The sequence below is a fragment of the Zingiber officinale genome, chromosome 2B, assembly GCF_018446385.1.
Source record: "Zingiber officinale cultivar Zhangliang chromosome 2B, Zo_v1.1, whole genome shotgun sequence".
Classification (NCBI taxonomy): domain Eukaryota; kingdom Viridiplantae; phylum Streptophyta; class Magnoliopsida; order Zingiberales; family Zingiberaceae; genus Zingiber; species Zingiber officinale.
Window position 1 is genome coordinate 15,908,670 of NC_055989.1, and position 15,027 is coordinate 15,923,696.

General features: G+C 35.9%; 1 protein-coding gene across 1 annotated transcript; it reads left to right on the forward strand.

Annotated features, from left to right (window-relative positions):
- The first annotated feature begins 3,116 nt into the window (after nucleotides 1-3,116).
- Nucleotides 3,117-13,579, forward strand: LOC122045401 (mitochondrial import receptor subunit TOM40-1-like). The gene is made up of 11 exons (XM_042605612.1): nucleotides 3,117-3,347; nucleotides 5,220-5,301; nucleotides 5,366-5,465; nucleotides 5,552-5,647; nucleotides 5,724-5,774; nucleotides 7,628-7,693; nucleotides 10,355-10,456; nucleotides 10,938-11,006; nucleotides 11,085-11,168; nucleotides 13,003-13,098; nucleotides 13,228-13,579. Exons 1-11 carry the CDS (start codon nucleotides 3,146-3,148, stop codon nucleotides 13,282-13,284), a joined length of 1,005 nt encoding a protein of 334 aa, XP_042461546.1. The 5' UTR covers nucleotides 3,117-3,145; the 3' UTR covers nucleotides 13,285-13,579.
- Nucleotides 13,580-15,027: the final 1,448 nt, after the last annotated feature.

The window sequence follows — 15,027 nt, forward strand, 5'->3', positions numbered from 1 at the left end:
GAAGCTGAGTATGTGACTTGTGCAGCGGCCGTGCAAGAGGCTGTCTAGCTAAGAAGGTTCCTGAAGCATCTGAGAATTGCTGAGGACAGTGAGAGTCCTGTTACAGTGTACTGTGACAGTCAAGCTGCAATAGCTTTTTCCAAGGATCCCAAATATCACAGCAAAGGCAAGCATATAGAAATTAAGTATAATTATGTAAGGGATATTATTGACAAGAAAAAAGTGATTCTTGAGTACATCCCTACATGGAATATGCTTGCTAATCCTTTTACTAAGCCATTGACTAAAGAGTCATTTCATGGGCATATGAAGTCTTTGGGACTTCGGAGAATGTAACAATTGTAAATACATTTTGATAAATGAAAAATTCCATGATCTATTCAGTGTATATGTCTTGGTTACATTCGAATAAAAGTCTCGATAAGCATGTTGGCAGATTGGGATTGGTCCACTCACATGGACAATCATCTCTATTTGTTAAGTACGAATAGAGGTAAGATCGTTGCTTATGGGACAACTTTTGTAGCTGTGAATAGAGACATACACATAAGTTAAGGTCGCCTTGATATTTGTGTCAAGATGAGATTATTTGTGTAATGATTGGAGTAAATGCACCCACCATTTACTGAATCTGCTTGAAGCCAGATTAGAATTCATATGTTGAATTCAGGATTAGACATTGGAAATGTCTAGATCGAAATCTGTACGATGTTAAAATTGGGAAAAACATGCGCTCTTTTTGGTAAAGAGAATAACATCGTAGCATGTGATTCATACCACATGTGTTATGGCGACAAGAAGGGTTGTAGGAGAATGGATCCCTGCTTCTCTACTATGTGAGACCCTTGAGATTATAAGTTAATCTCGATTTTACCCTAAGTGACTATTTAGCTGTCTACTTGAAGTTCTGATCAGTGTCTGCTACTTTAGCATGTTTCCTATTGGCTATGGATGATTCGGTCTATGGAGCATAACTAGGAAAGCAACTGATTAGAATGAATGGATTCTAGCTAAAAAGGAAGATTAAGATTGATTTACATCTGCGACATTTATTCACTGGTATCAATTACATTTTTAGTTCAGTACATAAAATGTAATTGTGAATAATTTGTTTGATTGGAGGTGTTGAACATGCTCTTGACATATGGTCAATATGAGGGATTAGAGATGTTCATGATGATGTAAATAATTTAATCTGGGGTAAAGGCAAGCCATTTATGTTTATGATTCGTTCTATGGACATTTATGTCTCTGATTTGTTCTATGGAGCAGCTAAGTATGGTGTGACAATCTTCTTAGCAATTGAATGCTCACTGTGCTTGCTGTCGCACGAACCATTTTCCCTAATGTATGGAATGGATGTTTTGATCTGGTCTTCGTGACTTGATTCTCATAAAGTCTATGTGACTTATTTGGTCTTTGTGACTAAATTTTGCTCTGGTCTTCGTGACTTGATCCTCATAAAGTCTTCGTGACTTATTTGGTCTTTGTGACTAATTTCGCTCTGGTCTTCGTGACTTGATCACCTTGTAGTCTATGTGACTGACATGGTATATGTGACCATATGGATTGACTTGGACGAGTGGGAGATGTTGGACGTTACACTTGGCAGACGAAAGGGTTCATCCCTTTCGCTGCCGCAAACGGCAGTTTGCTGGAAACGCCAAGGAGACGAAGGGGCGTCCTTTCCCCTTCGTCTTCCTCAGCCTTCTTATAAGAGGCGTCCAAGGCAATCAGAGGTGGTGAGGAGGTTGATGCGAAGGTAATCAGCGAGTAGAAGCGTGAGGTGATCAGTGAGCAAAGAGATCAGAACGTCTAGGGACGGGATTTGGTTTGTGGAAGAGTTCGAGAAGGTTCCGTGTGGTGATCTTCTCGGCGACAGCAGCAGCGACGTCTCCGGCGGTTCATCGGCGACTTCATCGACTGACGTCTTTGGTTGCGGTTCTTCGGGAGATCCATGTGAGTAGTTACCGCATTATTCAATTGATTCATTTTAGTTTTTCATGCTCTCAAAACTACCAACAACTGCATCATTATTATTATTTATTTATTTTAGTTAGTACTGGGTATCCAACCGATTAATCCTAAGAGTGACCAATTTAACTATAGGAAATTTCACACTAGCAATTATGATAAATCAGGAAGTGCTTATAGAGGTACATCCAGACGACCAATGTTCTTAGCTCTGCTTGTCACTAGAGGAAAAATATCTTACAGTGTGCCACAGTTGAGATTCAGAGATTAGATCATTTAGTTATCTGTTATTAGAAAACCTAACTATTACACACACAAAAAAATATGGAACCGTCATATCAGCGGCCCATAGAGTCGATCCTACGGATATGGAGGAAGGTAAATGCAGGTACACAGTTCAAAGCGCATGGCAGAGATGTTAACCTCATGTCATGACACTCCGAGGATCGAATCCTGGATCTCTCGACCACAAGATCATGCGCCCCTAACTGTGCTACGCCCTAAGACAAAGTATATGACGTTGTTATTTGTTGACTGAGGTACCGAGTTTGAGTCCTCTTATCAACTTTTTATCAATCGGATATATAGTACTGAGACTCTCCAAAAAATCCCTTCGAAAATTTCTAGGATATGAGACCATAAAACGATGGGCCAGTCATATTAAAAAATTTATCCTACCTTGAACCTAACTATTACACGATTGTATCCGAGGTGACTAAAAAAATTATGATTTATAACTAAAATTGTCCAACTCAAACGGTAAAATATAGTTGGTAGCTAGACAAATCACAACACATTTTATCCTAACAAATTAAAAACAAAATTGAACGACTGAATTCTCGATAATTTTAAATTCGAACGAGGAGAAGTTTATAAAAATTATGAGGTTTTTCTTTGGCAGTGATATGACGTATTATAGTGATAAAAGATGATTATATTTATCTCCCAATATTCATATTAATTTGTCCTAGAATTAATAGGGAGTATATCCTATAACAAAGTCGTATAATGAAGTTGGATTTATAAGTTTGGGTGCCGATTATCCTAAAAGCTCACGAACACGTGGGAAGCTCGAGCACCAACCAACCACGTGCTCACTTGAACGGTGAGGTGTCAGTGATCGCGGCTTCTATTTAGCCCTAAAACCCTGCCGCTCCCCTCCTCTCGCGAAATGGGATCCTCCGCCAGCCATGCCGCCGCCCCGCCGTCTCCTGCGCCCGTCGCTCCTCCTCCGACGCCCCCCGTTGGGCTCGCTCATCTTCTTCCTCAGAATACGAAGGAAAATGACGACGGCAAAGGTGCGCCAGCGAAGGTCGACTGGCTCGATCTACCCTGCCCTGTTCCCTACGAGGAGCTCCAGCGTGAGGCTTTGAGTGAGTTCATTCTCGATATTTGGTGTGCTGGCTCGCCATTCTCGATTTCCAGGTTGTTTTGATTCGCACACGTGTATCTTTCGATGAAATTTAAGTGAACTCACGGAGCTTCATGCATGTGCAAAGTTGCCAAAGTGTGTCTTTGCTTGGTTTTGTTGCGTGTGAAAGAGAAAATAGTCTACGAAAGTGAGCCATTGCGATATACTCCTTGGTTGACTTCAAAAATAATTTATATAACAACCTGACCTACTACATTGCCTTACTATACTAAGTAAGAATCAATTGATTGCATAGGCTAATTCGTATCTGTGTTCCTTTTACGTGACTGATGTGTAATCTCGTGGTTCCCCTCTAGCAACTCAGGGGGAGCTATTATTTCTTAAAAAATCTCTCTTGGAAGGACAACTTCGTTTCACAAATGATCTTGTATGTGTATTTTAACTCTTCATTAACAACTTCCTTGGATGTGCACTTAATAAAATCTTGGGCGATTGTGTGTGATGCTATATAAAGTTTCGTTTTTGTTTGAGTTATGTGGGTCTTCTGCTAGCTCAAAGGATTGAGCCTGCTATATCACATGGTTCTTCTGAGCAATTAATTGGACATTTGAAAGATACATATTACGGTGTTTGTAGATTGCCAAAGTTTTTGGACTTCTGGAATGTGCATCACTACTTTTCTAGAATGTTACCATATAGTCTGCTATGTGAATGCTAAATTGTAACTTTACTAGCATTATTATCTGTGCGTGTGTGTGATCATACCCTTCCTAATTTTGTTATCATGGGTCGGTGAAGTAAGTGTTCAATACTTGTTTCTTCACTATTTCTATGATAGTTCTGCCTTGAGTGAAGCCAATCTTCACTATTCTGAATTATAATCTGTATCTCCATGTTTTTTTTGTTGTCATCATATGAAGATGTTTCTCTGCGTTTTTGGTCCGAGTGCCTATTTGTTCTTCTATCTTGGTTACTTCGACAGTCAAGTTTCTAACTATTTGTTCGGAAGATTAACCAGAACTATGGCTTCTATTGACTCTCTGCTACAATGCTAGTTATCGTGGTTTTAGTGAGTCCTAAGCCTTCTGATTTGTACAACCATGAGCTAAGTTATGGAAATAGTCATTTTTCTTACACGGGCAGCATGGGGGATATTGACCTTCTTTTTTCACAATGCAGAAGTTTCATTCTATTGACTGTCATTTTTTACTAAAACTTCATTGGTTGAGTACAAACAATGTGAGATATACATGTGTATAAATCTTATCTGTGCCATAGATTGACACATTAGGTTTGCTTAGGTGGTCATTGGATCTGCTTCTCATTTTTCTGAGGCCAGAAGTTATCTTGCTAATTATAAACAGAAAAACACCTTTTTACTTTTTCATTCTCATCAACCTTTCGGAATCCACTATTTTCCTTTCATAAAGGCTAAAGAATTGGGATCAACTTGTATGTATAATGGGTATTTATTGGTCCAACCAAATTAAGCATTGAAATTTGATAACATATATTGATACAACTTGACCTTCTATTTATTTATACATTTTTTGTTACAGTAATTCTCTTCAGACAACGATTTGTGATGATTTGGTATGATGTAACTATAAAGAAACAATATACAACTAGAACAGGGGCAGGGTCATTATAGTTTTCAAAGCTAACTCCTCTCTCATGAACAACCTCGGTCGCGATGCAAAGTAAACATTTCTAAGCTGCATTTGCATATATTTCTCTTGAAAAGATAAAAGAAGGTCCTTTAAATTTTGTTTGAAGAGACTAAAATTGAACCTACAGATCTGCAAATTTCAATTGTGATTTGGTGAAGATTATTTCCCTTTTGTTTCTCATTTAATTTTTAATTGGTATTCAGTGTCCTTGAAGCCAGAGCTCTTTGAAGGATTGCGTTTTGATTTTATGAAAATGCTAAACCAGAGATTTGCTCTCAGCCACAGGTATGTATTGGTGGCTTCAATTTGTCAGCCTTGACTATGCATTTACTTGACAAAATTTGCATAGTGTTATCATGGGATCCACGGAGGTTCCTTCGCAGTCATCTGATGTTATTAAAGTTCCTTCCGCACACTATGAATTTGGTGCAAATTTTCTGGATCCAAAGGTTCATATTCTTTTACTATCTTAAATTGAAAATCTGCATTTTACACATAGATGTATCCTAATCAAATCTTTGATGGCACAATATAGTTAATGCTTATTGGAAGGGTATTGACTGATGGAAGGATGAATGCACGTGTCAGATGTGATCTAACTGATAATCTCGCTTTGAAGATACATGCTCAGGTCTGAATGTTAAATGCTTACTGCCCTAAAGTATTATGCCATTATCATTAAATATCTGTTTATGCTATATTGACAGCTGACAAATGAACCACATTTTTCCCAAGGAATGTTTCAATTTGATTACAAGGTAAGTTTCTTCTAAAAGTTTAATGAATTTATCAGTTTATTTGTTTTATCTATTGTAAATTCGCTTCAAAATGTTGCCCTGGCTATATGTCTGTTCAAAATTGCATCAGATGAATGTGACTCAAATAGTTCTTTCTTTAGTCTGTTTACACGGAGAGAAGGAATTATGAGAGAGAGGAAGGACTAAAGGAACTCATTTAAGTGAATTTAAAAGAAGAGTCAGAGTCAATTTTAATTTCCTCGTATAATGTTTTCTTGGATGGGGAATTATTTTTTTATTTTTATTGCTTGGTGGGTAATTAAATTTCACCATTCCTATCTTTGGCAAAAAGGCAAAAAAAAAGTTTTCAAATCTTTTCATTTCATTTCCTTCCAATTGGGTAGATATGAGAATTGTTGGCTTTGGAAAAATTTGATTGAATTAATTCCTTCTCTATTTCATCTCTCTCAGATACATTTAATCCATGCAAATAGTGGAAAAATTATATTTATGTTCCTTTATCTCAGTAACTCTTTTCCATCCTACTTCCACCAAGGGGTGACTAGTGAAATACTCAACAAGGAGGATATTGATAGGTTGCTAAACATGAAACCTTCTGTCCCACTAGCAACTACCTAAAAGCTCGCCTAGAATAATTTTTTTTGTTGAACATCTTGTTTGTCTTTCTAGTAAGAGGCTAAAGATTTTAAAGGTTGTACTAATATGGGCTGGCAAGGGCTAGACTTAAAGTGTTTTTACATCCGATTGAAACAACATGAGCTGTACTAGGTATCTCTTCTGGAGTAAAGAACAAATTTTTGTCAATAGGTACTGGATAGTTGGTTTTTGTATGAATGGTAAATTCTAGTTGTGGTATTTGTATTTTAAGTTCAATACCTAAAGTAAAAGGGCAGCCCGGAGCACGAAGCTCCCGCTATATGAGGTCCCGGGGAAGAATCCATTGTACGCAGTCTTACCCTGCTTTTTGCAAGAGGCTGTTTCTAGGATTCGAACCCGTGACCTTTTGGTCACAAAGCAACAACTTTACCGTTGTGCCAAGCCCCCCTTCAAGTTCAATACCTAAAGTACTAGAACAAATTTGGTCTGATTAGAACTGGAGATGGTGACATAATGGGATTGGTGAATTGAACTTAAGGCCTAAATTAGCATTCAAGATGAATTATTTCCAAAGAGCAAAAAATATCTTGTCACACAAATCCACAAATCATCATGGTTGATGTGGAAAATATTCAGGAGTAATACACAAACAACAGTTTAAGAAAGGGTTGGAGATAGAAGAATGATTGCAAGAGCACAGTTCCATTTTTTTTGTGAAAATTCAGGCAGATTTTACTTATTGCTGCTTGTTCTGCACTAGTGTCTGAGATGGTTCATTTCTTCCCATCTAAGAGAAAACTGAATTTTTTTGAATTGCCTCATTTATGAAAGTTTAAGCATTGTTACAACTTGGAGTATAGCGGGAGCCTTGGCGCAACAGTAAAGTTGTTGCTTTGTAACCAAAAGGTCACGATTTCGAATCCTGGAAATAGTCTCTTGCAAAAAACAGGGTAAGGCTCTGTACAATGGATCCTTCCCCAGGACCCCGCATGGCGGGAGCTTCGTGCACCGGGCTGCCCTTTACAACTTGGAGTATGTCGTTTTCTACAATGCATTGTATTTCACATGATATGGCATATGGTTTACGAAAATGCATTGCCCTTGTGATGTATCTGTGAGTGATGCTCTGGAAACTTTCCTTTCTGCACTCCTTTTGGCACATTTTTAACTCCATACTTTTGATGTTATTGTTAATGGCAAAATTTTCAATTTATTTTTAAATCTTTTCTTCTTAGAGTTATGGGGCTGTTTTACAGGGAAAGGATTACAGGTCTCTGTTCCAAATAGGAAACAATGCCTTCTATGGTGCCAATTATATTCAGGTGAGATTAGGTAAGGTTTTGACATGCTATATTTTTGTTACAAATTTGTATTTCTTTGTTTGTTCAAATAATTTTCTTATAACAGCACTATTAGGAGGGGGTTAGGCTTATTTCTTCTGCCCTGGTGTGGGGACACCTCATGGGCAAAGACCAAACAAATAATTTTCTTGTTGATGTAATTATTCATGCTTAGTAAAAGAGAAAAGTAAATAGGTGAATCTCCAAATTTTTTTAGAAAATTTGTTTAATCTCCCTAGGGATTCGTTCTCTGATTAGAATTGTTAAATAGCAGATTAAATCAATCAAAAACCTGGGCAGTTCCCTTCTACCCGTGTCTATACTTCCCAACTTGCTTTGAGAGATCCTAAAATCTCACGACAACTTTAGTTTTAGGATCTCTTGATCTTCCTACCATCTACTAATTATTGAATGTACTGATCTTACATTGCACTAACTCTTTCACAAATGACCATTTTTTTATATTTTAATGGAAGACTAAATGAAGTTAGTTTGCATGATAGTTTAATTATTGTAATTATTATTTTGGAACCTCTGCGCTTGATCTGATCCACTGCATTATTTTTTTTTTTAAGTTAATACTTATCCACGATATCAAATTCCTTCCTTGTCAAAGGGCTTTCTGTTGGGAATTTGCTCAGAGTACACTGAAAGTGGCCTAAATTTCAATATAATAGGCCTTTACTTGGGACAATCTTGAGGTACCAAAATTCCCTTTTGGAGATGCTTCCAATGACCCTAACATTAACACTCAGAATCAAGGGGATATTTAGTTTATTTAAAGTAGTATTCAATTTGCTAACCAATCCATGATAGTGATGTAACATGAGACAAGCCAGTTCCTCGGTCAACAATCTCAGGAACTTAGCACTGTAGCTGGATAAATCCATGTACATCAACTGCCATTTGATGTGATTTCCGTTCCTCAATCTATGATCTCACAAGAAAGAAGAAATAATTTCCATAATATAAATATTATAACTGATTGAATGAAACAGTGGGATAAGGCCTCTTTTATAGGTTTGATAACGGTCAAATCTTATGAAACTAGTTATAGATATTTGCTAAAATTAGTATAAAAAAATATTTCTTTAAAATTAGATGAAGAATCAATCTATTTTACTGAATTGGTTTTATTTTTTAAAAATATACCTTTTATTTTTTTTTTTGATGCACCATTCTTCTATATTTATAACTTACTCTTTACGAGTTGCTTGAGCCTTTCTATTATCAAGGGATGTTATCTTCTTTTTCGTTTTGGAAAGACCTAGCATTAGCTTCATCTTCATCCTCTTCATTATCATCCTTTTGAATGAACAGTGAATGCTGCAAGTTACTACAAGGAGGAAATTTTCTCCGTCTTATTTTTATCCACAAATTTTGAAGATGAGAGTGCTAAAATTGTGGCTCAATGAGCACAAATTGTGAATAAGCTAATAGACAAAGACGGAGGCTCTAATGTCATTAAGTGATGTGCAAATGAGTATGCAAATTAAATACATAAACAGTAGAATCCCTTTTTTCTTCTTATAGTATGAGATAGTGGAGTAGACATGAAGGCTTTTTGGATTATCTATGATATTGCTTAAACTTAGGAATGCAAAGAACATAATTTCCTACTTATAACCTTGTAGTGCTACATCAATCCATACTCTATAGTAATTATTATTTGGTACTATTTGCCCTGGTCGATGGAATTCTATATTTGATGTAAATAGTCAAGTGAGCGTGAAACTTAAGTAGCTAAGAATGGATACTGACCAATATGCCTTTAGAGATCTATTCCAAACATTTATCATGTAGCAAAAGGGATCCTAATTTTGATTTTTCATCTATTTATTTAATTTAGTTTGCTCTTTTGGTCTCTTAAGATACTATGAAGTATTTGACAATTGTGAGTTTAGGTCATGGTTAGTGATGTACTAAATTTTCTTAACAAGTGCAAATCATTAGATCTTTTTCAGTTAATTTTGGGGCTCGATTAAAGCCTCTTTAGTCATAGGAGAAGGGTCACCATGTGGGTCAGAAGTCTTTTTCTTTTATATGGTGAGTAAAGTTTAAAAAGGTGAGGCTAGGTGGTAGGCGGTTGCCTACTGCATAATATCTAGATGGATGCCTTTGCGAGTGCCTAGGTGTTCAACATTAAAATAATATTTGAGACACAAAAGACAGACAGCGAACAACTTTAATATCTGAGATGCAAATGCATAACAGAAACTGGCGAGGATTCAAAGAGGCTCAAGGTTGCAAATATAGCTAAGAGGAGAGTTTTTATGGAGAAGCGTGTAATAGTATGGGATTATATTCCTAATGGAGGGATAGATGTACAAGACAATAGTTTTATTTACATCAATTTTGATTCAAACATTGTTTATCACTAATTTGAAATCCTCATGCTAGTCTTGATGGAAACCTTCAACATTCTTGTAATTTGATAGAACTGCTGCTGTTGTTTCTCCAGGTAGAATTTTAAATTTTGTACAGTCCAATTTAATTTGTTAAATAGAACTTCCAATAGTTGTTTGACATGGGATCTCAAGATTCTGTGGACCAAAAATGTAATGAGATGAGCTTTTTGATTCACTGTTTTACTACACATTATTGTCTACGACTTTCTAACCTTTTCTTTTCTGTTCATTGCAGAGTGTCTCACCTAATCTGTCCCTCGGGGGTGAAATCTTTTGGATTGGTCACCAAAGGAAGTCTGGTATTGGTTTTGCTGCTCGATATAACACAGATAAGATGGTATATTCTCCCTCCCTACTGGAGTTCTCTGCTGTTATTGATCATGTTTTAGCTAAATCATCTATTTCTTACCTGATTTGTCATAAAATTATCATGTTTATCTTGGTAATTTACAGTTACCATGGTTATGTTACCTGTTGTCCAACTCATTTTTTCTTAAATGACTAGGTAGCCAGTTGTGTAGTATACAACTTGCAGAAAACATATTTAAGTTTTCTAGTAAGGGTATAATCATGCCCCAAGATTTTGCCATACTATTTCTTGTTTGGCACAGCCATTTCATTGAATTTTAATGGGATTTGGAACATGAGCTGATGCCTCTATCTTATGATTTCGTTCTTAGCTTATAATATCTATAAGATATTTCTTTGGATAATGCCATTCTGATGAATTTTAGTGGGATATGAATCATGCCTAGACACTTGGATTACTGCACCTGAGATTTCATTCTTAGCTTACAGTAACAAGATGTTATGGGCAGGTTGCGACGGCACAAGTTGCCACCACTGGAATTGTTGGACTAAGTTATGTTCAAAAAATTTCTGAGAAGGTTAGTACTTTTATATTCAAAATAACTTGCCATGAGATTATTGTATCACCAGATTACCAGTATCTCTGTACCTTGCAGGTTAGTCTTGCATCTGATTTCATGTACAATCAGATGTCAAGGGATGTTACTTCAACATTCGGTTATGATTACATCCTTCGTCAGGTAATTAATTGTTTAATAAACTCAAACTTTGTTTTGTGTAGAACTGGTTGTTTGGTAGAAAATGGCTTGCTGAATTGCTTTGTCATGTTGTAGTGATTGTGGTATTATTCATTTTGTGTTGACTATTCTGTCCCAAGGTAACAGAGTATGAGCCGTATCGTGGATGTTTATTTGTTACATGATCTTCACTAGCAGAGTAAATTTGAAATGTGAATTATAAAGCAGAAACATATAAAATCTAGTTAAAGGGCGACCAAATAAAACTTTATCTAACATAATCAAGATGATTTAAGAAATCCTAATATCTGATACTAAGAATAGTTACTAAAATTGCAATATTTGACTGGCATATAGTTAGAGTAAGATTCTGGTAACTGAACCCAAATGGCGGCGGCACAAAAATGGTTGATTTTGGTATGAGTCTTGAAACCTAGAGGATTTTCCCCTCCCTCCCCATCCCACTAATTGGTGGGACCTATCGGATTGGTCTGCCCCTACTTTAGAATAATAATTATGCTCACCCCAGAAGACAGACAAAGTTCTTTAATTTTCAGAGCTGAATTCTGTTCCTAATGTCTGTTGCTATGAGCATTTAAACATTGGGTTGTTAACAACAGATACAATGTTCTTCCAATAACAGCAAAAAGTACAAAAGGTTTTCATGTCAAATTCTGAGCTATATGACAAAAGAAAAATGTCGTGTTCAAAGTTCCAAATCTCAAACTGTGCTTAATTCTTAGTTTCGGTCTGAGATTGGAATAATATTAATTTGATATTGTGTTAATATTTCAATATATGGTGCCAGTGATGAATTTAACATGGAAGGAAATGAAGTAGATAATTATATAATTAAGTTCAAACTGTATTATTCCGTCTGGAATAATATAATTTTTAGGGCTATAAATGAACCAAGCGTTCATGAATAAGTTTGGTGTTCAGCTTGGTAAGAATTTGTTTATGGTCGTTTAATATACATAAGATTAATTAAACAAACAAGTTTGAACAGCTCGTTAAGCTAAACAAACAAATTTGAGCACATATGTGTTTAGCTCGTTAACGTTCGTGAACAATGTTCGTGAACAATGTTCACGAACCATATTCATTAATAAAACTCTTTTCAATATGCTAAATAAACAATAAAATAAAATAAATAAATAAATTTAAATTATCAAGCTCAATAACCAATCAAACAACTAAAAGTTTCAAACAATCAAATAAGCTTGAATTGAGAGTTTGATAACATCTAAATGAACCAAGCTCGAACCAAGCTCAAGCCAAGCTTGAATTGAGAACTTGATAACATCTAAACGAACCAACCTCAAGCTAAGCTTCAAACAAGCTCAAGCTCATAAAAAATAAATCAAGCCAAGCTTGAACACTCATTTTAAAAGCTTGGTTCACTTTAAACTCGGCTCGGTTACTTTATCAAACAAATTTGAACACCTCAAAACTCGGCTCGACTTGGCTCGGCTCGTTTCCAGCCCTAATAATTTTGACATTCTCTTGCATGAACATAAGTTTAAAAAATAACATATTATTTTGACTTGTGTTGTAACATGCTAAAGGGTTCTGAGTAATATTGAGTTTAAATAATTTATCGGATAGATACTTTTTAATCATGTCACCTGATATATCAGTATGAGATTTTAAACAGTAGATATTCTTTTTCTTGTTACTCTTTTCGTTCTAAATTTTGGTTCTAGCAAAACTTACCTATCATTTTATTCCCACGTCAGATGATGAATGGCATGCAGATGCCATAATAAGGTTGATCTCAATTGATCTTGTGAACTTGTAACATTAATATCTGAGCTCTTCCATTCATTTTCTGCAGTGCCGTTTACGGGGGAAAATTGATACCAACGGCGTCGTGAGTGCCCTTCTAGAGGAGCGGCTTAACATGGGGGTTACTTTGCTTCTTTCCGCCGAGGTGTGTCGCTTGTCCTTTACCCTTGCACTTCTCTTACTACACAGAACAACTGCATTTCCATAATTCCATTTCTCCATCTTGCCAAATATGCATGTCACCTTGTACCGACCGGATTGATTGTTCCCGCAGATTGATCACGCGAAGAAAGATAACAAATTTGGATTTGGTTTGACCGTCGGAGAATGACCTACTCGGAGAACATGTAGCCTGGTTCTTCCACCTGGTTGTTGGATTTGGTGGCGGGTTTTAGGGTTTTCCCATGCAGGCTTTATATATGCCAATCCATGGAATGGAACAGCTAAGCCTGATAGGAAGAAGAGGTCCTCTTCTATTTTCCATTTTTTATCTTCTCCTTTTTCATGAGTCGATTAACAGCAGATCACTGTGGGATTCAGTTAGCCATTACATAATGGCGCATTAGTCGGCCATGATGTTTTTGTTCATCATTGGTGGAACCAGCCTAAGATTTATCCTTTTATTCCATGAAAATGTGTTAATGAGCCTCACTTCTCCCTTAAATAATGACACGAAAGCAAGAGGGAACAGGGTAAAATACAAAGAGCTTGATGAGTGAAACCTTCTAACCTATTTTGCTTAACATGATCTTTCAAGGCTCTCATATCTTAAGGCCTTCAGCTCCGAGCTTCATGAGCTCCTTGAGTAAACTTATTTAAGCAACACCTTGATCGAAGTCTCTAGCTCTCAAGCTCATTTAGCCCTTCTTTGAGTTACAGTGCTCCAACGCACTCGATCTAAGCTAAGCTCTTTGAGCATGTATCTCCATGACCTTTACTTCCGCAACTTAATTCCAGATTCATCTGCTTCCATGCACCACTTGATCTAGGTCTTTGGCCTTGAGCAACTTAATTTCATATGCACTAAGTCCATGCACATTTAATGCCAAATTAAATAACACACTTAAATTAAATCGTAAAATTATCAGGGGGCATTTAAAAAGCACCAATTAAAATATGTCAATTGATAACAAGTGTGGGATTACACAAACACTAACTCCTGTAAGATTTTGCTATATCATTATAAATTAAACCTTTTTACTAATATTTATAAGTGAACAAAATTGTTTACAATGTGTCAAAAGGTGAAACCGTCACTTTGTCGGTCTCTTTAAGGTAATCTCGTACTTCTTGAAAGAGGGTAATTTACGAGAGTTTCGTCTACTAACAATAGCGCATAAAGAAGGGAGACAATTAGGGGGGCATTTCATCGTTGAAGATCAAATCCCAGACTTAGAACATCCATATCAAATTCTCTAAACATAAATTTATCTTAAAATTTATATTTTATATAATTTTATTTTTACATATGTTATTCTATCTATTTTTTAAATTTAAATTTTATAAATAGTATATTTTTTAAATTTGGTAAATGAAATACATTGTCTAAATATTAAAATATTATTTAATTTATTTCTCACTCTCCACTTCTATCTTTGTCATTTCATAGATAATAATAAACAAGTACAGGGGGAGACAAAACAATTAAAAAGATATAGTAAATTATAAGGAAATTGATATATTGTGTAGTGAAAAGTAAATATTTAAATTTAATAAACTATTTTTTTTATTTTAAATTTTAAATTTTAAATTTTAGATAGAAAATCTAACGTAACACGAATCTTTAAGTTATATGTGACAACACCACTCATCAACCATCAACCATACGTGGACAACAAAATTGTTTACGCCTTGGAGTTGCTTGCTTATCAAATTAACACTCTCAGGGTTATGGTGTAGTAGTAGGGTATTCAGGTTGCTAGGCTTCTTGGTTGTTCATTGCAAGCGCTTCCCTTTTCATCCTAGTGGTTGGTGGAAAATTTTCGTGGAATCGGATTGGTCACTCGAGGGCTAGCCAAAGAGGCTAACTAGGTTTATCATTTTTATTATTTTTTTCTTATCAAATTAACATTAC

Coding starts and splice junctions, on each gene's coding strand:
- LOC122045401 (XM_042605612.1), top strand. CDS start 3,146: ATGGGATCCTCCGCCAGCCATGCCGCCGCCCCGCCGTCTCCTGCGCCC. Junction 10,457..10,937: donor GATATAACACAGATAAGATG/GTATATTCTCCC, acceptor TGTTATGGGCAG/GTTGCGACGGCACAAGTTGC. Junction 11,169..13,002: donor ATGATTACATCCTTCGTCAG/GTAATTAATTGT, acceptor CATTTTCTGCAG/TGCCGTTTACGGGGGAAAAT.